This window comes from Geotrypetes seraphini, chromosome 9, assembly GCF_902459505.1.
Source record: "Geotrypetes seraphini chromosome 9, aGeoSer1.1, whole genome shotgun sequence".
In the NCBI taxonomy this organism is placed as follows: Eukaryota; Metazoa; Chordata; class Amphibia; order Gymnophiona; family Dermophiidae; genus Geotrypetes; species Geotrypetes seraphini.
Window position 1 is genome coordinate 182,464,480 of NC_047092.1, and position 12,489 is coordinate 182,476,968.

Genomic DNA, 12,489 nt, shown 5'->3' on the forward strand with positions numbered 1-12,489 from the left:
ACCATATGTCTAGAGGCAAAAGGTCAAGGCTTTCCCAAAGTTCAAGGTCAATTTATTTAATATACATCAAATATAAATCCAAAGTTTAAATTTAAACGGTTTACAAAGAATATAAACTGGGGAGGTAAAAACGATACAAAAACAAACTCCATTACATTCAAAGGAAAAAAAAAAACCCAATAAGGTTAGATTGCAATAAAATTTGCAGGGAAAAAAAAGGGGGAACCATTATATAACTTACTTAACCAGAACCTCCCCCCCCCCCATAAAAACCTATGAGCAAAATGCTTGAAAGAAGTAAAAAGCCTTTAATTGAGCTTTGAATGTAACAATTTTTCTTCCTGGAGATAAATGGGGAGAGTGTTCCAAAAAGTAGGTGCCATAAGTGAGAATGAAGAATTTCTGTGCATATCAAGAAATAACTGACAAAAAGAAGGCACACACAAAAGATGTTGGTTTGATGAACGAAGAGATCTCCGTGCAATATAAGGAACCAAAACACTGTGCAAAAAAAGAAGGCAGTCCAGTGGCTCCTGTATCTTTTTACAGGCAACATTAACTCATTATGAGGCCACAAACCAAACTATATTGCATCACACATGGAAATTAAGCAAACCTCCTTTTTCCAATTCTGAATTAGTTTTTAGATCAAGAAAAATGAAAATATCATGTACATTAAGACCCTCTTCTATAGGCTGGAAGGGGTTTATTGTACAGGTTAGATGTAACGGCAGAGAAAATCTTTGCCTTTACCAGTTACCAAAAAATCATCACCTGTGTAATAGCATCCTCTGAGCTTAAGATTATCAAAGGAAGAAAGGAGGTGGTAACCATCGCATATCAGAGGTGCAAAACCACTCCCCCAGACATTAGCCGGAGGCAGACAATGGTTTTTTTGTCCGCTACCAGCGCTAAAACTGAAAATTCAATACCAGACCCCTGTCTGGGCTTCAGCACTGAATTCCCCCTCCCCCTCCACACTTTTTTTTTAAAGATGGCTAGTGCATCACCAGTTAATAGTTAGGCTTAACCAGCCATGGGTTAGCAGCTATTTATGCCACTTTATCTTCCTATCACCAAATAAACGAAAGGTTGAAACACTAAAATGTTACAAAGTACCATGATATACCATAGTCATGCACCATTAAAGGTTCTGATGCTATGTAAAGGGTGGCTCAGACTTCCTGTCCATTCAGCCCTAGTTTGAATGATGTCATTACCAACAGGAGGCCATAATTAGTGCCAAAGATAATAATGCCAGCCCTATGTTGCACGCACAAAAACACGTAAACTTACCGTGCTGGTTTATCATTTTTCAATCGGTGCACTTCAGGGCCATCTCGGGATCTTGGAGGTGTGTGTTCGACTGTATCAGGCTAAGAACAAGGCAAAAAAGCCAATATTAAAAAAAATCCATTGCTCATTTGTAGGATAAGCAGCATACTCCTTTTGGGATCTTGCCAGGTTCTTGTGACCTGGATTGGCCACTGCTGGAAAGAGACTGAATATTGGGCTCGACGGACCTTCGGTATGTTCCAGTATGGCAACTCTTTTTTTTTTTTTTTTCTGTAAACATAAGAGTCACCTGGGCATTTATCCTCCTCATAGAGTAACTAAAAATGAAAAGAAGTCTGACTAAGCTAATCTGTCCCATCAATAAATGTATGACTAACATTAAAGGAATGTGAATCCTATCCCATGCCAGTTTTCAACTTCTCAAAGCTGTAGAATACTCACAATATATCAAACGGAAACAAACATGAAAGGAGCAATTTTTGAAACGATCTGTTAACTAAATAAGAACCTAAGAGCAGCGATTCAAAACTTTTTATGGTGGCATTCCTAAAATATTTTTCAAACCCCTAGGAGGCCCCCTCCCTCTAACATCCCTTTTCCTCCTTCAAAGTTTATGTGCACATTTGGGTCAGCTCTTGGCAGGCGAGATTAGAGGTGGCAGCCACCTTAATTCTGTTTCTTTCCCACTCCAAACTGCAACTAAGAAAAACTGCTGACTCTATAGTTAATCAGATGCTTTTACAAGTTTAGGTTTCCAAAATGCAACACCTGTAAATGTATGCGAGTTTTGTAGGTACATGTTCCTGCCATAAAATATATATATATACATTTTTGCAGGCAATCTAGAAGAAGCCTAAATCAGCTGACCCTTTTCTAAAATACCAGAACTGCACACATCCCTATTCTATGTGAAATGGGCCTTCACACCCCTCATCCCAAGACCTACTGAATTTCTTCAGGAATCCAAACTATTTCTGAAAATTCATTCCTCTAATCTGCCCTCACCCCCATTTTTAAACATCAGAAGATCCCCAGCGGTCAGCGAGTTCTGGCCAAACTATTTTTGCAGCGAATGGCTCCTAATAACGCAGACAACATAAGCCACAGTCCAGATCTACCTTAGTGAGAATTTCTTCAATTTTCTGAACAGAAGAGGAACTACCTGCCATTCTGGTTCCTGCCTTCTCTTGTCGGAAGGCATCTTTTCCAGCATTTTGCTTCTCTTGTATGCTTTCTTCTCCTCTGCCATCAACAAACGAGCTATTTCCTGCAAGGTTTAAAGAATGATTTGGAGATAATACCTTGATGAGAGGCAGTGGTACACTTTTAGTTCTTCATCAGTGTAAACAGTCATCATTAAGGGCCCCCATTCAGCATGGGACCTTGAGCCACACCCTGCATCTCAAGCCAGTGGATCTCAAAATCTGCCATAGTGAATCCCTTTCCCTAATAGCATCATGCTGACTTCAAGCTCCCGCTACTTTGAAATTAGTTAACTTAGGGGGATTTTGGAAAATGTGATTTCTCACAACCACTAAAATACAACATCCACAAAAGTCGGAAATCTCTCTGCTCTCTCATTCGGCACTAGTGAGGGCAGAGGCCTCCTTTCTCTCAGCAACAGAGGGACAGGTGTCCTTTCCTCTTTTTGACTTCTCTCTTTTTTTTTTGTGCGAACATGTGGTTTAATTCTGCTTTGTCAGGCAGGTGGAGAAGAAAAAAGCAAGACAGATGGCCATGCTTGTTTAATTGTCAAGTAGATGGGAAAACAGCAGACAGCATGCTGCACTGCTGACATCAAGACCATGCTGGCTTTCACCCCCCTCTCCCCCCACTGCCCCAAAGCACTAAAGTCTGTTATTGAAAATGCAAGGCTTACAGAGGCACATTTATATGGGTGGATAGATCCTTGGCCAGTGCATTTGGTAATATGGAAGCAAGGACAGTGACATAAGAGCAGCCATACCGAGTCACACTAATGGTCCGTCTAGTCCAGGATCTAATCTAATCTGGCAATTTTGAAACACGCTATGCCTAAACACATTCAAGGTGACTTACAATATAGTATCCTGTTTCCACAGTGGCCAATGACAGAAACCCAAATAGTGGAGTAGAACGGGTACAAGTGGATAGATTTTTCATTCCGTCAAAAATTACAAAGACTAGGGGGACACTCGATGAAGTTACAGGGAACCAATAGGAGGGAAATTTTTTTCATTCAGAGAATAGTTAAGCTCTGGATCGCATTGCCAGAGGTTGTGGTAAGAGCGGATAGCGTAGCTGGCTTTAAGAAAGGTTTGGACAATTTCCTGGAGGAAAAGTTCATAGTCTGTAATTGAGAAAGACATGGGGGAAAACACTGCTTGCCCTGGATCAGTAGCATGGAATATTGCTACTCCTTGCGTTTTGGCCAGGTACTAGTGACCAGGATTGGCCACCCTTGGAATCGGCTACTGGGTTTGATGGACCATTGGTCTGACCCAGTAAGGGTATTCTTATGTTATGTTCTTATGTAGCAACATTCCATAAAGAACACAAAACCTACATAATCCCTAACTGTGAAACAGATTTTCAAAATAAAACACACACTGGGTGGGCCAACTGCCCTTTTTCTGCCGTCATTCACTATAGGGTTTAAAAACAACTTATGGCATGTGAAATTAACTTCTCTAAAGCTGTATTCAGTCAGTCAAAATCATTTTTAAAATCCCTAAAGAATGTGTTTCAGTTTATGACCCTATGGGTAGAAAGAGCTAGCTGAAACACACAATGACCTCCTGTAGAGAGGTAATATAATCCGTGTGACCGAACATGACCATTACTGCTACGGACGCTCAGACTCATACATTACGTTTTAGAGACGTTAGCAAAAATATTCAGGAGCGCTTACACAGTCAATGGTTGCACAGCAAAAAGCACAAGTGCCATTCTGGCTGTTTTCAAATAAAATGCCTGTGATGGACTTAGGAAAGGGGAGGAGTTTAGGCAGACCAACAGCAGTCAAAACATGTGCAGTGGCCAAATTCTCATGCCAAATCGTAGAAAAGTACTGATGCACACAGACAAACCTTTTAACAACAGTTAAGAAATTGATTTAAAATGTATAACTTATATGATATATATTTAAATGTTTAAAACTACACAGAGTCTGTGCTACTGAATAATAAAGATACAGAAGACTTTCTGAGATACACAAAATAGAGGGAAAAAGCACCTACATGTTACAGAATCTGTAAACAAGTCACACGTAGCGTAGCATTTAAAAAATTTCTCAAACTTCAGACAGGTTCTGCAAATTACGGGTGCTGATGACATCCTTTCTGTTCCTACTTATCTCATGGGGGCCACTGTGGTCACAAATCAATGTCACCATCTACTCTGCTTGCTCCTTTGTCCACAAGGCTATCGAGGCTGCATCCAGTAGAAGGTGACAGGGAGACATGAGGGCATGCACACTCACCTCATCCTGGGCCACCTGAACTGCTCGCATGTCAGACCTGCTCGCCTAAAACAAACAGAAAAATCTAATTCAACAAGTGAAAATGCATGGATGAAGGAGAAAAACAAAAAGCCACCAAAACATACTCCATTTTGGTACATTTGGATACTCTCTTCTGGTGAAGGATAAAGGGAAAAGAACTTATCAATCTTCCCCAGCTAGGCTGGTTCTGCCCTAGGTTGTTTATATACAAAGTTGTATTTGGTGATATCAAGCAACATAAGAAATACTACCTCAACTGTATAGGCCAAATTATTGTCAAAATGGGACACATGACTAATTCTTCCTCAGAAAAACTCTGATGATAAAAAATAAATCAAAGCATGCTGCCATATGTGATCATCTGACCCAACCTATTATCCTATCTTAAGTGGTCGAATCTAGCCAATCTGACCACAAAGTTGTACATAAGTACAGGATCTCAGTTTCCGTATAAAAGCATGATGGGGACCACCCTCTCACCACAACTGGCCTCACATTTATTTCAAACATTTCTAATCCGCTTACAAGCCTATGCGGCTCACAATAGAACATACACAATATCAATAGACAAAATACAGTCATCGAACTTGACAAAAAGAAGACTTAGCCATAGATACTAAATCGAAAGAATCATCTTTCTTCGTTTACTTCACCTCTCTTCTTCAGGGTCAGATTCCACCATCTTGGCCAAGCACTGAACAATCTAAAATGCTTGGGCAGAGGACAAGTTGCATTCACATTTGCATTCCAGGTGCCTGGTCTCTCTGCCCTCTCATTCAGAGGTTCGCAAGCCAATCCTTGGGATACTCCTAACCAGTCAAGATTTCTGGACATCCAGAACAAATATACATGTATCCCCATTCCATACAAATCTCTCACGCATATTCATTGTGGGTGCCTTGAAAACCCGAATGGCTTGGTGTGTCCCGAGTACTGGTTTAAGAACCCCTGTGCTAATTCATCGGGTGGAGAGGGGGAGAAATACAATTTCCTGCTGCCTAAACTTACCCACTCTTCAGCTCAGAAGAGTGAACTGTCTGCCAAATTGATAGCAGTGCAGGCTGAACTACTTCAGTTTATGAGGAGTGGTTAGAACAGTGGGCTGAGAAATCAATGGCACCAGAGTTCAAACCCCATTTCTTTTACAGAAAGGAAGGCAGAATTATTGCGCCTGAATATTACCAATGCACAGAGTTGTATATGCTCAAAAGTATGAAAAAAAAAAATAAGGATTACTATCACTAAACTTAAATGGCATTTCAACTATTGCAAATGGGAAAATGCATGCTCTAAGAGTGCATGCATGGTTACAAAAGAACTGGGACCACTGAGTAGTTATTCTCCTTATTCTTCCTTGCACCCAGACCGATTTTCCCTCATTTTAGATTCTATTTTAATTAGCATTTTCACCATTAGTTCTTCCTCCTGCAGCTGCCTGGCCATCTGTGCATCTTGCAGTTCCAGATGCTTTACATCAGCCCGCATCTTGCCATGGGTAGTGTCTCTTACTCCTCTCGACCCCGTCCCTGGAGAACCGATAAATGGGAAATAGCATGAAATCTTGTACAGTTTAAAGTTAATATACCACCTTCAACTCCTTCACAAAAAATATATTATTTCCACATCTTTACCACAGTATAACTGCAGCAAAAGTAAATTGTATTCATGTCTTTGACGTTCACAACAAAATCAGATTAATCATTTTTCCCTTGAAAAATAATCTTACAATGTCACCTCTTCTGGAAAACCCTGCAATTTGGCCTGGATAGCAACATGTACTCTGAAATTCAATAATCAGACTGCTCTTTTAACTAGGACTCCTGAAATGTTCATCTGTTTACAGCTGCTGCATATTACCTGGATCATGGCAATTGGCTTGGGTTCTTCCATTGCAGGGAGAAGGGGATCTAGGAGGGCCTCTCTTAGCACTAGGCTCATCCTTTCTATATTCTCTTCTCTTCGGAACCTCAGGGTTGTGGTGATTGCCATCATGACAGGCTGTTGAGCACAGAATGTCTTGGCTCTGAGATTTGGGTTTGCCCGAGTTGGTCGATGGCTGTCTGGTTGCATGCTCAAGATCCACATCAATATCTCGAACAGATCTTGGAAGGGGTGACCTGGTGGACCTATCATTCCAAGAGTTTGGTCTGTCATAATGCTCTTCATGCCTATGAGCTCTTCTGGCCTCTTGCTCCCGACAAGGTTTCTGTGGATTCTCTTCCACATGCGATTGCTGTTCAGACATATCTGTGTAGAACCTGGATTGAGAGTGTTTGCTTTCACTCGGGGGTTTATAGTGTCTTTCACGATTCCGATGTCTGCGGGAACTATCATGCTCGTATTCCTTGTGCTTATCCCTTGAATGATCTGAGTGGAGCACCGGGTTGGGAGAAGATAGGGACATGACAAATAGTGAGGGATGCAGGTTAGTGATGCAAATGTTAAGGTAAGACTACAAAAATGTAATCACGTCAACATGAAATATCTAAAAAATTAATTAATTAAAACACACTTTTAAATAAAGACCACCCATGCTTACATCTGAAAATATATTTCTGACTATGACAAGTCATGCAGAAAAGCAAACCATGATGCAAGCAGCATAGCAGCTTTAAACACAACACAGAACTATGGAAATGGTAGGTATTGTGATGGAAAACATGCAAAAATCATTATTAGTACATGTCAGATGGGTCTGGACACATATCTAAATCCAAATGTGATATTTTGCTGGAGTGCCTATGTGGAGCAGGAGACACCAAATCTGGACAAATCAGAAGTAGCAGACACTTCCTTCTCCCTCCCCCTCATTCCTACTGACACAATGAGGGATCAACCATTCAATGGAAATACATACTCCTAAAAAAGGAAATATTGACATGCATGAAAAAGGGGGCGGGGTAATGAGAAGACACTTAAGTGTGCTTTAGAAATCAGATGATTCCTTTTTAGTGGTATTTGTTGATCACGGCAGTCCCCAAGAACACAGCGCTTCTCTATGTAGGAACAAGAGCTGGAGAGATCAGGCACGATAGTCGTGGTAGGGCTTGTTTACATAAGACAAGGAATTAGCTTTTCCTGGCTATTGATCTATGGTTTGTCCAGTACACCAGCACCCAAGCCCCTCACCAAGAGAAAGTTTTTAAATGTCATTCTATTGCCATTTGAGGAATTCTAGCTTTTGAAAAGAGCTTAATTAGGCACAGAATTTCTCTTTTCCACGTTAAATCTCCAGTGTATTGGTTTCAACTCTAAAATAAAATATGAAAAGGCTCAACTAGATCTAGAATTTATTTATTTTTTAATCTAGAAAAGAAGATTTGTTATTTTGCATAATTACTGGGAAAGGAGAGTGATAAGAGGGGATTAGAACATGGGCCAATGTTATGGAATGCAAAATAAAAAAAATGAATTGCAACCAGAAAGCTTAGCAATGTACCTCAATTACCTACATAGGGAACTGAATCTTCAGGTCTGAAGAACTGCAAGAAACATTCCTTACAATAGAATCAAGGCTGCTACAACTGAGAGACAAGGGACAGGGGACACAACTGGAAGATTTCCAACAATCTTGTGCAGAACTGCTGTAGCTAGATGAATATTTAAGGAAGGGAACATATTAGGTCAGGTGATGGAGCTTGCACTGAATGACTCCGTCCCCTTCAATTTCATTAAGAGGTCTGCTGCATCTTCCACCTTGGCTGAGACAATTGTAATGTAGGGAAAGCAGGATGCAAAAATTGGAAATTTCACCTCGAGCTGCAACCTAGCTGGGGCTTGGAGAGAGTATCTCCTTCAGGACCAATGCACAAATATTAATTCACGCTCTCTTTTGGTCATATTTCTGAGCAGTGATTTATTTTCAGTCCTAAAGAGTCCCAGCAAGTTTGCAAAATGAACCCAGGGAAGAAAAAAAAATGTACCCACTGGTGAAAGGAAAAGCGAAAATCAAATCAATCATTCAGAGAATTTTCCTTTTGGTCCTGTGATTATTGACCATTTATTAAATAAACCACTTAGCACAGCCAGAGTTTTATAGCAATTTGGGATAAGGAGGGTAATTCTGTAACAGTGTTCACTACAGGGGCTCTTTGTAGTGCTAGTTTTAAGCTGTCTCTCAAACTATGTGCCATGGCACAGTGTGGTGTGCCCAAAGAGATTCCGGGTGTTCCACAAAAGATTCCAGAATTTTACTTTATTTTTAAAAATTCCCTTCATAAGTATACACTAGAATAGATGACATGCATGTCGCGTATGCAAGAGTCTGTCCATGTTATGAGTGTCCGTGTGCATAAGGATACAACCGCCCAGACAAGCATCATTTTTTGACACGATTAGTCCTTGAAAACTAACGGCGAGTAATTTTAGTTTTATTTTTTCTGCACTAGTTATCCTAACTTGAGCAATAAAGGAATCAAGGCTTTGCTATCGTTTGGATCTTCTTATCTTTGCGATCCTGGATTTTCAGCTCTGACAGAAATTAAGGTGTCCTTTTATCAAGCCGCGCTAGCGGGGTTAACGCGTCGGACATTTCATCATGCGCTAACCCCTGCGGTCGGCTAAAAAAATCTAACGGCTGCTCAATGCAAGCGTTAGCAGCTAGCAAGGCGGGCGGTTTAACACGCGTTAAACCCCTACCGCAGCTTGATAAAAGGACCCCTAAATTTTTTTAAAAAAAGAGAACTGCAGATGGTGGATGATGAAATGAGCGTTTGCTTGTCAACTATTAAGCCACATTTTGAGTTCATTTGCACTGAAAAACAAGCACATCCATCACATAGGGCCCCTTTTACTAAGGTGCGCTAGCGTTTTTAGCGCACACACTAGATTAGCGTGCGCTAGCCAAAAAATTACCGCCTGCTTAAAAGGAGGTGGTAGCGGCTAGCGCACGCTATCCTGCGCATTAAGGCCCTCAACGCACCTTTGTAAAAGGAGCCCATAGATTAGCAATTCTATGCCATCTACTTTAGTTTTACCGTTATTACAATAAAAACTTTAAATAAATAACTCTCAAATTTAATTTTTTGTTGTTTTGCAATTTTAAAATTGCCATTATAATGTGTCGTGAAAAACATTTGCTCCATTTAGTGTGCTGGAGTTAATACATTTTGAGAGACACTGCAATCGGGAGAGAGTAGGCACCACTTTTCTTTATAGAATATTAGCACAAACGGACAAAAAAAAATGCATGCACATCAAGGTGTGATCACTGACATCAGACCTACAGATGATGTAAATGCCCATGCCTAGATGTTAACCAAATAGTCCATAGGTTACACACATTTGTGCCATCTGCCCTTGTGCTTGTATGCTCCCCAGCAAGATATGTGCTATCTATGTCATGTCTGTCTGTCCAAGTTAGATTGTAAGCTCTTCCAAGCAGGGACTGTCTAATGTCAGAATGTACAGCACTGTGAACACCCTTCAGCGCTATAGAAGTGTTAAACAGTAGTAGTATCAAATCAGAGCACGTACATTGCCACTAGTCGGGATTCTCTATACATAGAAACATGATTTATTTTTTTATTTTATTATCTATATACCACTTATAGCCTAAAATGTTTTACATTCAGGTACTCAAGCAATTTTCCCTGTCTGGCCCAGCAGGCTCACAATCTATCTAATGAACCTGGGACAATTAAGTGACCTGCCCAGGATCACAAGGAGCAGGGTGGGTTTGAACCCACAACCTCAAGGTGCGGAGGCTGGAGCTTTAACCACTGCACCACGCTAGAAATCAGAATGTAGTAAAAGTGAGCCAAGTATAGGACAGTCAAGCCATTGTGACATCACTGATGAGGTTGGCTCTTATTGGTGGAATGAAGCATTATGATGTCACAATAGCAGCTCTGGTGATCAGAGACGGACACTTTTCACACTATTTATTCACTCAATTTTCTATACTGTTCTCCCAGAGGAGCTCAGAATGGTTTACATGAATTTTAGTCAGGTACTTGGTGGGCTCACAATCTATCTAATGTGCCTGGGACAATGGGGGGATAAAGTGACTTGCCCAGGGTCACAAAGAGCAGCACAGGATTTGAACCCACAATCTCACGCTTAATCCCCGTTACCCCAGGTACATTAGGTAGAGTGTGAACCCACTGGGACAGATAGGGACAATGCTTGAGTACCTGAATGCAAACCACTGAGGCCAATAAACTTAAATATAAAAATATAAGAAAATGATGATTAGGAAATGAACAAAAACTCAAGAGTCCACCAATTATAAGAATTTATTGTTGTATCCACATTTCTTGACAATTTGGCCTAGATGTATTACAATGGTGAACATAAGAATTGCTATACGGGTACAGACAGAAGACCATCAAGCCCAGGATCCTGTTTCCAACAGTAGCCAACCCAGGCCCCCAAGTACCTAGCTAGATCCCTAGAAGTAAAACAGATTTTATGCTGCTTATCTTAGGAATAAGCAGTGGGTTTCCTCAAGCCATCTCAATAATGGCCTATGGACTTCTCTTTTAGGAAATTATCCAAGCCTTTTTTAAACCCCGCCAAGCTAACTGATTTCACCACATTCTCCAGTAACAAATTCCCAAAGTTTAATTACACTTTGTGTGAAGAAATATTTTCTCCAGTTTGTTTTAAATCTACTACTTAGTAGCTTCATCGCATGCCCCCTAGTCCTTGTATTTTTAGAAAGAGTGAACAATTTATAGCTGTGTACTCTTCCTGTCAGAGCTTTGCTAGTATTAAAAAACTGTTTGTAGGTGGGAACTTTCTGTGTGAACCTAGCTGGGGGAAGGGGATGAGGGTTAAAACAAGGAAACTGGGCAGTTTAATGAGCCTTAAATCCTTTACCTGTGTCCACAATCCTTGCTTCTGTTACTACGTGTGGGTCTTATGGCTCCTGAAACAGCAAATGAACGTGACCTAAACCCAACTTTCAAATAATGGATAGATTATCTCCTAAACAGTGCTGGAAACTGGGCTTATATGGAAGTGGGGAACATCAGACTTGAATTGGGAACTAATGCACTAGATGTCACAGATGCTGTGCTGGGATTATTGTAGTACATTTCTCTAAACATCTGGAATAATATTTGGGGAATTAGTGGTTCAGAGTAGAGAATGACACGGTGACAAAATTCATCACCGTTCCCGTCCCCGCGGATAACCGAGGGGAAACCATCTTCATGTCATTCTTTAAGGAGAGAGGGAAGAATCAGAGTATGAATGGCCACAACCACTGACCCGCAAGCTTTGCTTTGAAGAATGCTGGTGTAGAAGGACCGAGGTTGAAACAGACACTACAGAATGACAGTCTCTGGTATCCAGAGCAGATATTGTGATGTCATAATGCCTCATTCCACCAGTGCCTAAGAGCCAATCACATCAGTGATGTCACAATGGCTTCATTATCCTTGGCTCCCATAAGAATCAGAGTATGAATGGCCACAACCACTGACCCGCAAGCTTTGCTTTGAAGAATGCTGGTGTAGAAGGACCGAGGTTGAAATAGATACTAGAAAATGACATGGGATTATTTCCTGCGGGGACGGGAACGGTGATGAATTTTGTCACCGTGTCATTCTCTAGTTCAGAGTAGTTGAAGCATCCACTCCCACATATCCAATTTAATTTATCGACTTGTAACCAGTGCTTCCAACAGATATATGCTGCCACCCATGTCTATTCCTTTGGCATAAAACGCCCCCGAGATCTCCTAAAATGAGGCCTTTGCCTCTGCA

The 12,489-nt window shown here is 40.9% G+C and overlaps 1 protein-coding gene across 3 annotated transcripts in view; it reads right to left on the reverse strand.

The window, feature by feature from the left end:
• Positions 1–12,489, reverse strand: part of CCDC50 (coiled-coil domain containing 50) — a 53,267-nt gene that overhangs the window by 12,568 nt on the left and 28,210 nt on the right. The window contains exons 6-10 of one of the 3 annotated variants that reach the window (XM_033958688.1): positions 6,635–7,144; positions 6,188–6,303; positions 4,757–4,801; positions 2,459–2,563; positions 1,297–1,376 (exon numbers count right to left, since the gene is read on the reverse strand). In XM_033958688.1, the coding sequence (XP_033814579.1) occupies positions 1,297–1,376; positions 2,459–2,563; positions 4,757–4,801; positions 6,188–6,303; positions 6,635–7,144 (856 nt within the window). The remainder of the gene's footprint in view (positions 1–1,296; positions 1,377–2,458; positions 2,564–4,756; positions 4,802–6,187; positions 6,304–6,634; positions 7,145–12,489) is intronic. The other 2 variants (XM_033958689.1, XM_033958690.1) reach the window with 2 other exon arrangements.